The sequence below is a fragment of the Setaria viridis genome, chromosome 3, assembly GCF_005286985.2.
Source record: "Setaria viridis chromosome 3, Setaria_viridis_v4.0, whole genome shotgun sequence".
NCBI lineage: Eukaryota > Viridiplantae > Streptophyta > Magnoliopsida > Poales > Poaceae > Setaria > Setaria viridis.
This window is the reverse complement of record NC_048265.2, coordinates 5,382,860-5,398,896: the sequence shown is the minus strand read 5'-3', so window position 1 is coordinate 5,398,896 and position 16,037 is coordinate 5,382,860. Positions and strand designations below refer to the sequence as shown.

The following is a 16,037-nucleotide window of genomic DNA, read 5'->3' as shown; positions in this document are numbered from 1 at the left end:
TTATACTTTAAAATTTCCAACCATAATTCTTATCTTTAGAAGTGATTACACTTCTTATCTTTAGAAGTGATTAGTGTAATGTTCTCACTTTAGTGGGCAAGCATCTCTATCTTAATGAGACGTTCTAATCTCCCCCTCAAAATGCGGGTTTATTAGTAAAGTGATCCACATTTTGATGAGCTCTCATTAATCCAACTTCTAAAGGAAAGCATGAAGAGTTAACATGCTCATTGTTCCCAATAATGCAACATAGAGAGGCATATTCTATTTAGCAGAATTGAGGATGAAAGTATAACTTAAGCTGTCTTATAACAGCTTCAGCATCATCCTCATCCATATGTAACTCCAAGAATTATCTTAGACTTTTTTTTATTATTATTCCTAAGAAAATATTGACAACATGTTGATAAGGTTGCTAACTTTACTCAAAATGCACATTCAATATAATCAGCTAGGGTTCATTTTCTCAATCTGTGCTTTATGGTTGAAATGAACTCAAAGATTTTATAGATTTCATATGTCCTAACTAATTATTGTCAGAGAACTTTATCCAACATGGGAATTGCTCCCCCAGATCCTGACATACTCTTGAGGGACATACATTTACGCTACTCCTGCTAAGCATATGGTAAACAATTCATTGAATTCTTATCAATGTACTATTTACCAAAACTTTTCTAATGGTAGTTCATACTCATGTGCATAATTAATTATATCCTTAAGAAATAATGTACTAAAATTTAGGTACTATTACTCAATACTTTCTCATAATGCTTATGTACCACTATCTTAGTGTCATCAACTTTTCTCTTATTCAATCCCTTAACCTTATGAATATTCATCTGCCTCATTTTGCCATAAGCATCGGCTCAGGCCCCTTTGTTAATTTTCCTTTAGAGCCACGTTTTGTATGTGAACCCACGGTAGTTCACTATTTTGACTCTATCAGAAATAGCTAATAGGTGAGGAGGCAACAACATCAAAACTAATAATCGCAATCTTATGTTATTACGCAGGATGAATATTACTTCTAAAGTTTCTACTTTTCTCATCGGTACTTCTTATACAATACCCTTTAGCTACAAGTGGAATAAAATCTTTATCAATTGGTGGAAAGAGATGTTCCACTTTCCCTTTCGAAAATGTGGAATACCACAATCCGATGATCTCTTGTGATGCTTATATTCCACTTTATCTTATAATTATGTTGGCCATACCAATTTATTTTAGACTTAACCAACTACTTTTATTTGAACACGCATTTCTTTTCTCTGAACTTGATCATTGTTCACCTTTACACTAGGAGCAATAACTTAGCAGAGTGAACTCAAAAGTCCTAATCAATGCTAGATGTGCTTAAACAATTTTTTCTAGGGATTGCTCCCCCACATCCTTACTAGCATGATCATAGAACGTAAACTTTTTTAATCAGATTGCTCCCATTAGTCATTCAACTGATGAGAAAATCGTTGGATTCTCGTCATCGTTCTAAATTTGTGAAGACTTTTCTAATGAGAGTCAAATTTGTGTGTATGGACAATTATCTCATTTATATTGCTTATAGGGTACTGAAAAATAGCCGAAACTTATGGCTGAATAGGGATATTACATAAACAACATTAGTATTCACGATAAATGTGAATAACAATCTACCATGATAGAAATCCACATCTAGATTTACATCATGTTGACACTAAAACTTAATAATTCTACTTCGCATCACCGTTGGGCAGAAAACAAAGAAGGAATAAATAATAGTCTGACAAATGAACTACCTATAGAAAGGATTAGTTCACTAATATAGGTGACAAATAATTACAAACAACTTTGGTCAGTATGTAATCATGAGCCATCATAAGTTCTTGGGAATGTCATTAGATCTCTAATTAGAACTTCTCGTTGGTTCCATCCCAATTAGAGACATTTAAAACACACCTTACCATTACTTATAATGGATAATAAAAGGTGCTACTAAGAAATCCAAAGAATGACATTATTATATTTCTAACCAAAATTTCTCATTGGTCCCATTTTAGTTAGGACAGACTTAATCATAATAGAGTCTTAATATGGAAGCATAAAACTTATAGCGTAAAATTAGAATCTTTAAATCCTAATAATACATAAAACTTAAAACTCAGTTGCTTTAGCCTCTTTCTTAACTTTAACTTATATTAAACAAAGGCACCTTCATATTAAATTGATTTTGCACCACCGTTGGGCAGGAGCAAAACAACATTAAAATAGCTGAGAATAATTTTGCATCACCGTTGGGCAGAAGCAAAATAAGTTAAACTAAACATTCATGGACAAGCAATTAATAACAACGTTGGTCCGAAATTGATTGTGTGTCCAAGAATTACATCAAATAATTCTTAATAAATCTCACATAAGCTCGGAATATCATCACATAAAGCAATTTGTGTAATTATGCAACTTAGCCATTTAATTGGCATAATTAAACAACTCATAGAAAATATAAACTGAAAACATTAAATGTAAAGGTAAAACTTCAGACGGGCTGAGAAAACTTCAAATCAACCTTAAACTTCGATTCAGCCCGCAACGGCCCATGACTCATGCGTGCTCAGCTCTCCTCACGTGGCCCATTTTCCCTTCCGGGCCCAGCACGACTAGCAGCTTAGCACGGCTCGACCTAGCTCACGGCCTAAGTCTGCCCGCTGGCCTGCCAGAGGCCGGCCTGCACGCTGCTTAGCTACGAGCGATGATAGCCAATGGATGGGCCGCCAATTCGGCCCAACGCCGCTCGCCACCCACCTAGGCTCTAAGCCCGCTAACTCCCTACCTCCTCCATCCATCTGGACTGTCTACTCCAGATGGATGGCTCATCGCGTTCCTTGGGGAATCAAAACCCCCCGAGTGCCGCCCCCTCCCCGGAACCCTAGCTCATTTCTCCTCCCTTTCTCTCGCCTCTGCGCCATCGCTCTCCTCCGACAGCTCCGACGCCACCCGCCATCGTGCCAGCCGAAATGCGCCACCCACGCCTTGCGCCACCGTGAGCCCTCTCGCCGGCACCGCGTGTGACTGAGTTGCGCGCGGTTCCATCGAGGGGCTCCGCTGGGGTGCTCTTATGGTGGGCGATGGCGCACGACCTCAAGACGATGGCAGCGTCAGTGGCTGCAAGAGGCGTGGCTCGTCTACGGCGGCGTGCTGGATCTCCGTGCGGCCCGAGCTCATGCCGCGCGGCTAGTCTCGCGTCGCGCCTGGCCTGCGCGGGACAACCTTATGTCCCATGCTCAAGTCACGGGCCTGCGCGGCTCGTCGGAGAAGAGCGCTGGCGTCCACTTGTGGCAGCAGCTTCATGCCACGCGTGGCCGTCGGCCAAACCAAAGGTAGGTTTTCTCATCCTCAGGTTGGGTTAGGGTTACTGATGGAGAAAATTTTGGGGATCTCTTTGTGAAGTTGGGTTTTCTTCTCATGAATCCGAGGTTCTTTCGATTCCCCTCCTTCTAATTGCTGATGCGCATTCAATTTCATGAATTTGAACACTAATTGCGTGAATTTTGGACTAGCAGTTGGGAAATTGGGGAAAATAGAGATGAACCCTAACCCTAATCACCTAATTAACATGAAATAGGGCTCAATTAGGGTCTAATATGCTAACTTAGGCATGTAATGTGGCTCATTGATCTTAATCCGGCACTAACAGATCAAAGTTAAACTTAAACTTGAACTTGAGGCTCAAACTGAACTAGATTAAGGTACATGAATTCACACTTGAGACTCACGGTATAGATAAGAGGGCATAGCATGTGAAAATCTCATCTGTTAATCTTGCAGTAAGCTAATTCCCATATAGGCAAGTAGTAATTGCATCTAATCACGCATAAAAACTTGAACAGAGAAGATGCATCACTAATTGCTCACTTAATCCCGATCTAAACCGAATCTTAGAGCTCATGATTAGGCTAAACCGGCTCTGATACCAAATGTAGTAAAAAATATATTACTGATTCGCAGGATCTGATAGCCTAATGACACAAACACCTAAGATCGTAATTAATTAAGACTTAATCTCACTTACATGTGCATTCGTAGATGCCTTTAGACTGCTGATGTTCCCGTGCCTGCTTGAGGGAGCAGGCATGGCGAGGATGATCTCCAGACGAGAAACACCATCACCAGAAGGACAGTGGCTGGCGGAGGCCTTCAAGTGTGTGACCGTGCAAAGGGGCTAGGAGAACTCTTTTTCTCATCACGTTTGGACTCAAGGGGCCCTTCTTATAGCACGGCCGCACCTGGGACCTTATCGTTGGTTGTTAGGTTGTTGCCCTCGACTAGGGCAACGGGGTGGCAGTTGGCCTCTTAGGACTCGATCCTCTATGACTAAGCCAAGATCAATTCCAACAGCAGCCACTGCGTCAATGTGGACACCAGCCGGGAGTGCCGCGACAAGGGCTATGAAGCCACGTTGCACCTGCTATGCCCGAAGAAGATCGTGTCGCCGCTGGTCATGAAGGCTGTGGTCGTCCCCAGCGACCTGATGCCGACATTGTTCTACACGCACTACTTCCGAGGCGGCGGCGGTGGGCCGCGGGCTCTTCACCGTCGACACCTGCACGGCGGGGCACGTGCGGTGGTTCGCGCACGACAGGGAGGGCTTCTTCGGGGCCTTCGCCTCGACGTTCGTGAAGCTCGCCGGGTTCGGCGTGCTCACCGGCGAGGAGGGGGAGATCAGGAAGCGGCGCAACGTCGTCAACCACTGATCGGTGCTGGTTGCCGGCATATATGGAATAATCTAGCGGTTGTGATGGTTGGTGACGGTGTGGGGACTGTAATTAATTATTGCGTGGTGTTGGATTTTTTTTTTTGACAACGTGGTGTTGGATTTATATTGGTGGAGCTCAAACTATGCATATTGTTGGCATATATGGAATTAATTATTCTTCCTCTTGCATCCATTTCCCACGTGCTTGTTGCATATTGTTGGTCTGTTTTCCCATGCGGTGGGCTTACCGATCTCACGATAAAGTTGGCCCATAGGCCTCATGCACATGACAGACACACTAGGCCTTTTTAGGGCCTAGTCGATCTCTTTCCGCAATAGACGGGACTGACTGACTGGTCCCAGGATTAGGCCCATCGAAATGAGTCATAAAGCCCAAATCAAAGCTAATTCCTTTTCGCAGTGAAAGGGACGAAAATTCAGAACCAATCCCAACCGCACTTGCTCAAACATAAGCATGTCTTACTCTGCGCGGTTGCTCTTGAGTCTCCGTGGGCACGACGATCGCACTCCCACACGTGTATATGTTCCATGGTAGGTGACGAGTCTTTTGCATTTCCTGGTCCCTAGCGAAAGGGTTGTTGTTCTGTGGGTGTCGAAAGAATCCTATCCGGACCACCGGAGAATGGTGTGTGTGTGGCTAAGAACATAGTCTCGGTTTAGGGAAACCCAATGGCACCTTTGGGCTTGTAAAGTTCATGGATCATTGGCTGGATCTGCAGGCCCAAAAATGAGCTGAATACTTAGGTTCAAACGTTAGTTTAATGGTGCTCTGTTTTATTTTGATTTCGAATTGGAAATGTAGTATGACTGAACTTCTTTACTCAGCACAAAAGGAAGCAATATGATTCCAATTTCTTCTCATAATCAGAAGTACCTTCGTATACAATTTAACTAGAAAAATCCCTTGCATCCAACAAGTTGATAGTACAAATTTTCTTTACATGGCTAACTAATAATAGCCTTAACAATTCATTTGACAGAGCCCTCTTAAAAAAGAAGCCCTTCACATGGAGAAAAAAAAGAAACAAAGAATACTGCCCTTAAAAGCCCATCAACAATTTGTACATCCAACAAGTTCCACACTGGAACTATTTTACAACAACCCTCTCTAATTACCTTGGCCAATATAATATCTATATATATCATGTATGTAAGCCCATTGCCGGGCCTGATCGTCAGCAGTCCCCATTGAGCAGCGGCTCGTGCGTCTTGTTGACCACGAACAGTGACTCGTAGACGACCGCGGCGAGGGACCCACCCAGCAGCGGGCCGAGCCAGTAGACCCAGTGGTGGGTCCAGTCCCCGGTGGCCAGGGCCGGCCCGAAGGACCGGGCCGGGTTCATGGACGCGCCGGTGAAGTTGCCGCCGGCGAGGCTGTTGGCGCCGACGATGAGCCCCGTCAGCAGCGGGCCGATGGTGCGGACCTGGCTCCGCGGGTCCAGGATCATGGCGTAGGTGACGAACAGGAGGGAGAAGGTGAGGATCACCTCCATCACCAGGCCCTGCATCGGCCGGATGCCCGCGCCCAGGGCGTGCACCGGGGTCACCTGCATTGCGCATTTGGAGAATGCTTTGGTTAGCATTCTGAAATAATGTTGATCCAAGCCATTTTCCACGTTCTACGTGTCAGTTTTTCTTTTAATATCATTCTGTAGCTTTCTTGCTCCCTGACAAAGAGAATCCCTACATTATATTCCTGTGGCAGGTCAGATTGGTGTCTTCAATGTTTCATTTTAGTTCTTAAGAAAAAGGGGTGTTACAAAAATATTGGTGACTTCACTCAAGTCTTTTATTCTCTTTTTTGGTGAGGATCGAGTCTTTTGTTTCCACCATCATCTAAAAGAGCAAAAAGGGATGTTAAGGAAAGATTGGTGACTGAGTTCAGCATAGTCTTTGTATTCCATCATCTAAGAAAACCAAAAGGGATGTTAAAAAGAAGATTGGTGAGTTCAGTCAAGTCTTTTTGTTCTTTTTTTGTGAGGATCAAGTCTTATTGTTCCATCTTCTAAAAAAACAAAAAGGGATGTTAAAAAATATTGGTGGGCTCATTCGGTTCTAAGCGGACAAGATGTAAGCTGGCTATATATACATTATTATTACCCTGTCTAAGTTAATGACAAGTACGATAGTATGACTTAGGCCCTGTTTAGTTCCACAAGACTAAAGTTTAATCTTGTCACGTCGAATGTTTAGATATTAATTAGGAGTATTAAATATAGGTTAATTACAAAACCAATTGCATCAGGCTAATTCGCGAGACGAATCTATTAAGCCTAATTAGTTCATGATTTGATCATGTGTTGCTACAGTAAATATGTGCTAATTATGGATTAATTAGGCTTAATAGATTCGTCTTGCGAATTAGCTATGGTTTATTCGATTAGTTTTATAATTAGTTCAAGTTAACATCTGATGTGACCTAAAAATTACTCCATGCATCCAAACGCACTTACTGGCTCTTCAACTTTTGAAAGGTCACATTTGATAGCACCTTGGTAACTTCACGAGCAATTCTATGCAAATCAATCCTTACATCAGCAAATCTGATCTGCTAAGTTGGTTATCCTTTGTGACTGTAAACTTGTTTTAGTTAGCTGTATAGAAGAGACTTCCATGCTTCTAATGTTGGATTGATCATAGGCTAAAGAGAACTAAAGCTCGGGCACCGGATAGATAGGTGAATGATACAAACTTAGGAGGCCATCAGGTAACTTATGAATCAAAGACACAACTTTTGGTGGAAAAGATTGTTTAAGCACTGCATGTTTGTGTGAAATCTGAACCTCAAACCTACAAGCTTTCATGAAACTGAACTTGTTATAACTCATCCTAAACTTAAAATCCGTACAGATATATTAAAATTCATCACTTTTAACGAAGGAAACAAACAATTTAGTATCATATAGCCACAGTTTGGGTCTTCAGTTTTTGATCGAGCACTATGTGGCTCCCTAACTCCTTATCTGTTCTTTTTCCTTCGAGAAGATTCTGATAGTCACTGTTCTTTTGTGAGGTAGGAGTAATTGTTACTACTCTTCTTAAATACTGGCCACAGCGTCTAGAAAAAAACAGTTCAGTTTTTGTTATGAAAAAAAGTTTTCTTCGCCCTTTTAATAAAATCCACAAAAAGTAAGCAAAATTAAACAAAATATTTACCCATAAGCCCACTCGAGCCCGTAAAAAAGGGCCAGGGTCACCCATACATACATACAGTTACAAATACGCGTTCCAAGCATATTCAGGCCCAGCCCAAATTAATTTGAGACGGACAAGCATGGCCCGCCAAAACCTGCCGAACAATCGCAGTCCGACAGCACGACAGCCCAAATCAATTCGAGACTCATCGAAGAAGAACGCAAATTTTCCGTCCCCTTTCCCCGGATCCTCCGGACCGCGTATGTAAAGCAGAGTAAAAATAGGTAGTAGATCCATGGATGGATTGGACGGGACGCGTACCATGCCGCCGGTGAGGTAGCGGAGGAGGATGCAGGCGAGGGAGGATGCCAGCAGCTGCGCGGCGACGTACAGCACGGTCCGGAGCTTGGAGAGGTGGCCCCGCACCATCATCGCCACCGTCACCGCCGGGTTCAGGTGGCCGCCGGAGACGTGGAACCCCGCCGTCACCAGCACCCCCGCCGCGAGCGCGTTCGTGATCGCCACCGCCGCCAGCGTAGCCATCGGCATGGCCTCGCCTGCCTTCACACCAGATCCTGCTCCAACCATACCAAAAGTTAGGAGGAAAAAAATCTTTCTTTCTTTTCATGGGGAGAAAAGGAGAGAGGGAAATTGAGCGGACAGGAGACGGCCGTCGGTCAGGCACAGGCAGCAGGGGATGCATGAGGTTATTACCGGCGGCCATGGCGGCGGAGACGACGGTGAAGACGAAGAGGAAGGTGAGGACGAGCTCGGCCAGCACGGCGCGCACGCAGCCGGCGTCCTGCTGGCCAGCGTCGCCGCCGTCGTCGTACGAGTCCACAAACTTCTGCATCAGCTTCGTTGCCATGGCTGGACGGACGGATGGATTCCGAGGAGCTTCCTCGCTCTGTTCTTGGCAGGGAGGCGACGACGGGCGAGGGGGAGGGGAAAGCGGGGGAGGTAAAAGGCGCAGGTTTTCCTGTTGGCCAGAAGGAAAAGCGCACGGAAAAGTGCAGGGAGATATTTCGATTTCCAGGGCGGTGGGGCACGCACGGCGGGGGCTCTGGAGCTCAGTGGCGCCTCGCCCCGGCTGTTCCTGTTCTTATAGAGGAAGAGGAATTGAGGCGTGGGCAAACTGGTCCAGCTTGGTTTGTGGCCCTGGGGGTCGCCATCTCAGCCAAGGAAAATGTGGCTGTGAGCCTGGACTGCCAGTGAGATTGCTGGTGTGCAGTGTTCATCAGAGTGTGGTGTGGGCGCGGCTCAGTTTCTTATCTTGTGTGGTGAGGTGACTAAATTGATTTGGACGGCAAGTTTTGCTTTGCTTTAATCTGATTGGCTCAAATTTGCAAAACCTTGTTTTCAGGAATTTCGTATTTGACGCGTGAATGCGGTTGCATACTGCAAATATTTATTTAAATTTTTTCATCGATTTACCTTTCTTGCTCTATCCTATCCTATGTTTATTTTGTAATATCCATTGCCTCTTTTGCTATATCATCCTTTAATGAGTACTATTTTATTCAAGATCAATTATTTATGGTTCAGTAAAAGAAAAAGGAATAGATAGCTACATATATATATCACGAAGAAAAAGAAAACGAGCACACATTCCTCAAAAAGAAAAATTCTAATTCCACGTGCAGCGCTAGTACATGTCATCTACCACCGGAGTAGTATTTCAAACTGGCACGTTTCGAACTCGTATGCCAACTCGGAAAACCGTCCATCCAGATGGCATCTGATTAGCCGATTAGACGCACCGGTGCTAGTAGTAGTAAACATGATTATTGGACGTCTTGTACCTGGCTTGTCCACTTGTCTCCCCAATTCCGTAAACGCCCTTCGTTGCTTACCGGCGACTCCTTTGTGTTTGGCGCCAAGCATTCTTTTTTCCCGGCTGCACATCATTCCAGACGTCCGGCCTGTCCACCTGCCATTCGTCCACGTCGGCATCGCCGGGCACACTTCACACTCCACGTCACTGTCCGGGACCTCCCTTGTGCTTTCTTTTTTACTTTTTCCTTTTGACAAGACGTTGTGCTTTATCTCGAGGCCAAAAGAATTGCAAGCTAAAATATGAAGTCGCTTTCGTGCTTATGTGTGGAGTCTGATGCAGTTTCCAACTTGTTAGGTGTTGCCGGCCAGGTTGAGATCAGTCTACTAGCTGGTACAATAAGCTAGAGTGCTGGATGACGACTACTGCTAATGTTACATCCATACAGCTTTTTGCCAGCCGGAATAGTTCTTTCTTTCTCGCGCACAAATCAGAGACTATGGTTTGGATCGTAAAATGTGTCATTTTGCAGGTATTTTGTGCACGTATGGCTAACGCTTCTGTTGAGATGTTCAAGTTGTGCGGCAGCATAAAGCTTCTGATTTAATTTCTAGATATTTTTATACATGTAACACGCACATCTCCAATGGTATTTAATAATATGTCTTTGGTGTAAAATTAAGCAAGACTGCAGAAAGCCTGAGCACTCGCTGCCGGAGTCTCGCCAATTTCTTTTTCATAAAAAAAAAAGAGTCTCAGCCAAATTTGATAGATCTTCCCAAATGCTACTTGCTAAGCAGACAAGATATAAAGCGTGCCGTCAGACTGTCATTTCCGTCGAATTTCTCTAGCTACATCTTCTCACGTCAATCTCAGAATTTGTACTCCCTATATTTCTGTTTCTATTATATTCATATATGTAATCTCGGTCGATAATTTACTGAAAATTTTCTTGGGCAAATGGCATGTGCTTTGAAGTTTCAATTGGTACTTGTTTTGTGTGTATCCGCGTTCTTTTCCCCTTACTGCTAAATGAACCTTTTTTTTTACAAAGACTGCTAAATGAACTTAATATTTTGATCCAATAATATGGAGGGTTTAGCTGCCCTTGTTCAGGATGATGATTTGTTCAGCATCTTGGAACATAGTATGCTTCTATCTTAATAAAAGTAAAGTAATCTACGGTAAGAACCCCCATGTAGTGTCCTGCTGGAGGCAAAATATTTATTTGAAGACCATCCCAGTTCAAGAAGAACACAATATTTATCATATTGATTTGCAATGTTTTAAGAAGTTCAAAATGGTTTTAAAAAAGTAGTGGATGAGAAAGAAGGAAATGAGCCACACTATTGTCCTTCTAGCGTCCACCTCTAGATGCTTTCGTGGCATCGGTGGCGTTTTAAGTCAACTGCAATCGGGTAGCTACCTAGTCGGGCTAGCCTATGTGCCGTCCTTAGGTAGGCTCAGTCCGACTGTGACCAAATTAAAGAGAGCGTGTATGGATTTCTAACCCTCGATGAATTTATTTCCACATGATTGCGTGAGATATTTCTTGCACTCGTTGTCATCAACGACTCAAGCCGGAGTTGAATGGACGAAAATGATCCCCTTTTCCCCCTTGTATTGTTGCATAGATATACACATGCCTTGCAATACACCAACCTGGCCATATTTCGCGCCGACAACTTGCAAAGAGATTTCTGGATGGTGGCCAGCCATCGCCCTGTCACCCACCCACATTGATATTTTTTTTCGTGACCGTGCCTTAGCACATTGATCATATTACATTCGTATATGCATTATTGTTTCTACAAACCATAGACTTTCAAGACTGACTTCTGCCTTTTTCATTGCATTGATTTTTATTTCTATTATGGAAGAAAAACTAGTTTAGCTTCTACTGCTGTCCAACTTACAACTTGACCAGAGTAGTAGATCGTAAGTGTCTCTATGACCACATAATGTCTTGAGATATTTTCTTCCACTCTGTATGATAAACTCAACCGGAAGTTGAATATAATACTCATGCAGAGTAGTTGGGGAGAAAATGAGTGTGATCTTTTGAAGAAAGAGAATGAAAGTGATCTGTTCATGTATTGCTGTGTAGAATGCGATGGGTCTAGACTACGATGAGTATACGTTGAGATTTAGATCCCTATGATCTGGCCCACATCAACGACTCGGTCATTAACCCTCCCCAACATGCAAATAAAGGAGCATGCTGATCCTGTAACATTGTGACATTTCCAAATATGCAATATCAGTTAGTGGTACTACGCCAGATATCGGTACAGATCGTACACTTCGTTTATGGCACTGATTACTTTAATCGGAATGCCCCCTAAACAGAAGCTTAAGATGTTCAATACAAATCATTAAATCAATAATCGTCTAACAAATTGAAGCAATATGATGAAACATTTCTCTAGTAGTGAAATGCATTATTATGCTATCAAATCATCCTGTGATCCAGGGTACACGTAACTGTTCAGCCCAGCTGTAGCAATGGACAGAAAACCACACAGTAGCTTCATGGACTCATGGTGCACAGTCAGCACCAGTTGACGTTCTGTCGTTTTTTGCAAGTACAAAAAAGGGCAGGGTGCAAATATCTTGCTGCTGCTTCTTATCCACATCGACAATGAAACTTTGAATCCTTGGATCCCAGAGTAGAGTATGACCGGCTGCCTTGGAAGAAGTTTCGCTCAGCCTCAGCTGGATCTGGTCCCGGCGGCGACGACAGAGCTATCCGATTGCCTTGCACCCACCAGTTACTGTGTAAGCGTAGGAAAGGGAAACACAGTAGCTGAAAATATCTTTTTTAGAAAATGGAATTGTCTCTGCGACGCACACAGTCAAATTCTTATAGCAAATTCAGCTTAACAGCTGATCACTAAAATGAAAATAAAAATTCACTTATCTTAAGAGAAAAAATCATAAACAAAATCTATTATTGCCTTTCCCTGATCACGGCCTCTACCCCCGCCGTAAGGCCCGGGAGGTCGACCTTGGCCGCGCGTCGCTCGAAATTGGCCACTATAATTCCGACCAGGGCGCTGATCTCCGCCTCCACCCGCTCCACCAGCCGCCGCACATCGCCCGGCCATGAGCACCTGCACGTACGAATCTTGCACAAGGCATGGTCTCTGTGTTAGCCGCCTGCATAGGGAAGCTAGGCCAGGGTTACGTCGGGCCCAGCTCGAGTAGGAGCCTGACTCAAATCCGGGTCCAGTTGAAGGCCCAACCACTGATGCTTTTGAATTTTGAACCGGCTGGAATTCAGGATCTGGACTGCGCACACTTTGCTGGGTATCTGCAGGAGGTAATGAAGAACGAACTTTTTCCAAGATCGGTTCCAGAAAATCCCCCATGGTTCTCTGCGGTGAGCACCTAGGTTTTGGCAACGGACCTTTCCACTGTTTTTTCCTGTCCCAAGGCCAGCAGCCCTAGTTTTGTTGTTGATGTGGTTGTCGTCGCTCCCCGACGGCCCGTACTGAAACCGCGGACGTCGGCTTGGAGATCGGACCTGCAGCCACAAAAGAACGTACCTGATGTGTGGTTTCGACGTTGCCGAGATCTTCGTCAACCTCAGATCGGAGGAACAGTCCCAAAACTTGCCATTGGCAATGTTAAATTGTCCCTCCGCATGATAGATCATCTTTGATCCTTTGGATGATGCAACAATGTCATCGATCGTCGCAGATAGACGAGATCGCGCCTCTGCATCCTCCATCGCTGGGTTATCCCTTTTGTTCGAGGGAATTTTCCCCTTGAATGCCTCACATATGGATCGCGAGAGGATCCCGTGGTGTCGCCTGGCCAGCATCAATGGAGTCGCTGATGCCGCTTTGCGCCTCGCCGGCGGCCGCGACGCCACTGCGGCAGCGCCGGCTGCCGGGGCGGCAGCGTGCGACCCCAAGACCCTGAAGATATCTGGAGCTCGCATTCTCATCTGTACCTATCTCGCTGTTGCAAATATCTCCTCCTTTGTCTTTGACTGTATCATGCAAAGTTGCACGCCAAGTTGGAAATAAATGGCGACTTGGTAAGAGCGACTTTCACTGTTTAAGAGAAGCAGTTTTCCAATGTGGTGTGGTATAGCTACCAAACTGATTGATACATACCGGTCTAATAACAATACACGGGATTGACTATATCTTGATTTTTGTGCACCTTGTTGTTCATCGCAAGTCTTTCTTTGAACAGTTTCGACTGAAAAACATGTCAATAAGAAGTCCTTGGTAGGGTGGAACCATACATTTTTTCCCCTTCTAAGTGCAATTCCATCGTTCTTGACTAGGAATAGTGATGATATTTTCTAAGTACTCCCTTCAGGTTGTTTTAGCATTCCTAGATACATAGGTTTTGTTATACATATATAAATAGCATATAATAGCATATATCTAAGTGCATAGCAAAATTTACGAACCTAGAAAAATCAGAACATCTTACAATTTGGAATGGGGAGTAGAATCCAACCTTTTTCTTTGATCGCCCAATGTTTTCCAGAGTCAACAAAATAATGGCCTAGTCATTACAATAATGTAATGTTCATCGCGAGAAAAATTACAACAAGACTTTTGGAAAAGTCTCGATAAAATGAGAAAGGAAAGGACTATAACTTTTCCTGTTTTAAATGGAATTCCAGCGCTCTTTACTGCGATTGGCCATGATATTTCTTCCAAGTGAAACTCCAGCTAACAACCTTGGTGTCACCCTTTAACCGCCATGTGCGATGAACTATTTTCTGTGATAGTAATACTAATTTGATATTCTTTAACCAATACAACAGCGTTTAACTGGACGCACACGTGACATGAAAATTAGGCCATCCTCCAACGGGTCGTTCAGTGTGTGTGTCGGTTGAAAGAGGGCCCATGGCATGAGCCATCGTGACCGAACTATCTGTTCTGTCGAGGAAGGAGCCAGTGATGGTTGCCTAATTTGTTACACGTGTGCGGTGTACGGCTGTTTGATCGTGTTGTCGCAAGGACTAAGCATGGATGGAGTAATCGTAATGGACTTGCCTAGCTACTAGAGCGTCGTCGCTTCCAAGTCGCCGTGAAGCATGTGGTGGAGCGGAGCACAGAGCGCAGGAGCAGAGCCTGTACTAGAGCAGTGGAGCTAGCTGCTTCGTCGTTCCGGTTATTTGTACAAAAACAGCCACAAAATTTCATCAGGCAGTTACGAAATCAACAAGGCAGCAAGGGTGTAATATTCCAAAAATTTTGAAATATTAATTTAAGTGAAATTTTCTAAAATTTAAAATTTTGATTGAATTGTGTGCTTATTTGAAAAATAGAAAGCAAATGCTACTCACTTCTAATTCCCTAATAAATTAAATCCCAATTTAAATTCAAGCTGGTGTGAAAGAATTTGGTTCTTCTTGGATCTTGTTTGGATCTCAAATATGTGTGTTCGAATTTTGAATCTAACTAAATATAAATAAAAACAAAACCAAATCTAAACTAACCCCACCAGGCCGGCCCGCAACCAACCGGCCTGGCCCGCTAACTTCTCTCCCTCACCCGCCTGCGGCCAAGCTACCGAACTGGCCCAGCCAGCCCAACTGGCCCGCCAATCGCCACCTCTCCCACCTTCTTCTCTCGCCGCCAAGCGGACCCCACCTGCTAGTCTGGCACTGTGTCGCCTTCTTCTTTCCCATCACGCGCGCGGCGTGTGCGCACCCGACGGGACGGGCTCACAAGCCGCGTCCGCGCTGGCACGCACTACCGCGCCCGCGCGCACTTCTGGAGCCTTCCACCGCGGGAAAAGGACCGCTTTACCCCCGCGCGACGCCCCCAAACCCTAGCGCCGAGCCACTCGATGGTCGCCATGCCATGCCCGGACGAGCCTACCGAGGATCAACAGCGCATAGCCGAGGTGCGCCGCTTAAAGCCCTAGCCCCGGCCATGGGCTATAAATAACCCCGTCCGGCAGCCCCCTTCCGCTCATCCCAAGCCTCGGGGCCTCACCCCAGCACTGCCACAAGTAGAGAGAAGGGAAGGAAGGAAGAGAGGAGGAGAAGGGAGAAGGGGAAAGAAGAGAAGCGAGAAGAGAAGGAGGAGAGAAGAGGAGGAGTAGCCCGCGTTGGAGGAGCTGCCGTGTCGAGGAGAAGTTGGAGCTGCTGCTACTGCCGCTGTCGCCTAGAAGCCGAAGCAGAGGAGTCCATTGCTGCCGCCGCACCGCAAGTCCACCCCGCGTTGGCATCCATCTTCTCCTTTGCCCCTCGATGAGCCGCACCGACACCTTCCTAGCCGTGCCAGTCCGGCCTTCGCGCCGCTTAAACCTTGCTAGTCCGGCCATCGAGCTGCAGCCGCAGCTGCCGCCGTGGCCGCCGCGATTCCGGAATGCTGGAACCTAGACCGCCGCCACGGG

At 45.1% G+C, this 16,037-nt stretch overlaps 1 protein-coding gene across 1 annotated transcript; it reads right to left on the bottom strand.

Annotated features, from left to right (window-relative positions):
• Window positions 1-5,771: 5,771 nt before the first annotated feature.
• LOC117848247 (aquaporin TIP4-2) lies at window positions 5,772-8,913 on the bottom strand. Its single transcript, XM_034729582.2, has 3 exons — window positions 8,600-8,913; window positions 8,207-8,460; window positions 5,772-6,297 (listed from the first exon to the last, which is right to left on the bottom strand). Exons 1-3 carry the CDS (start codon window positions 8,751-8,753, stop codon window positions 5,926-5,928), a joined length of 780 nt encoding a protein of 259 aa, XP_034585473.2. The 5' UTR covers window positions 8,754-8,913; the 3' UTR covers window positions 5,772-5,925.
• Between the last annotated feature and the right edge of the window lie 7,124 nt (window positions 8,914-16,037).

What these genes read in the sequence shown, in the direction of transcription:
- LOC117848247 (XM_034729582.2), bottom strand. Translation starts at nt 8,753, where the DNA reads ATGGCAACGAAGCTGATGCAGAAGTTTGTGGACTCGTACGACGACGGC. An exon ending in CTCCGCCGCCATGGCCGCCG is followed by an intron (nt 8,461 to 8,599) that starts GTAATAACCTCA and finishes TGGTTGGAGCAG; the next exon opens with GATCTGGTGTGAAGGCAGGC. An exon ending in GCTACCTCACCGGCGGCATG is followed by an intron (nt 6,298 to 8,206) that starts GTACGCGTCCCG and finishes TGCGCAATGCAG; the next exon opens with GTGACCCCGGTGCACGCCCT.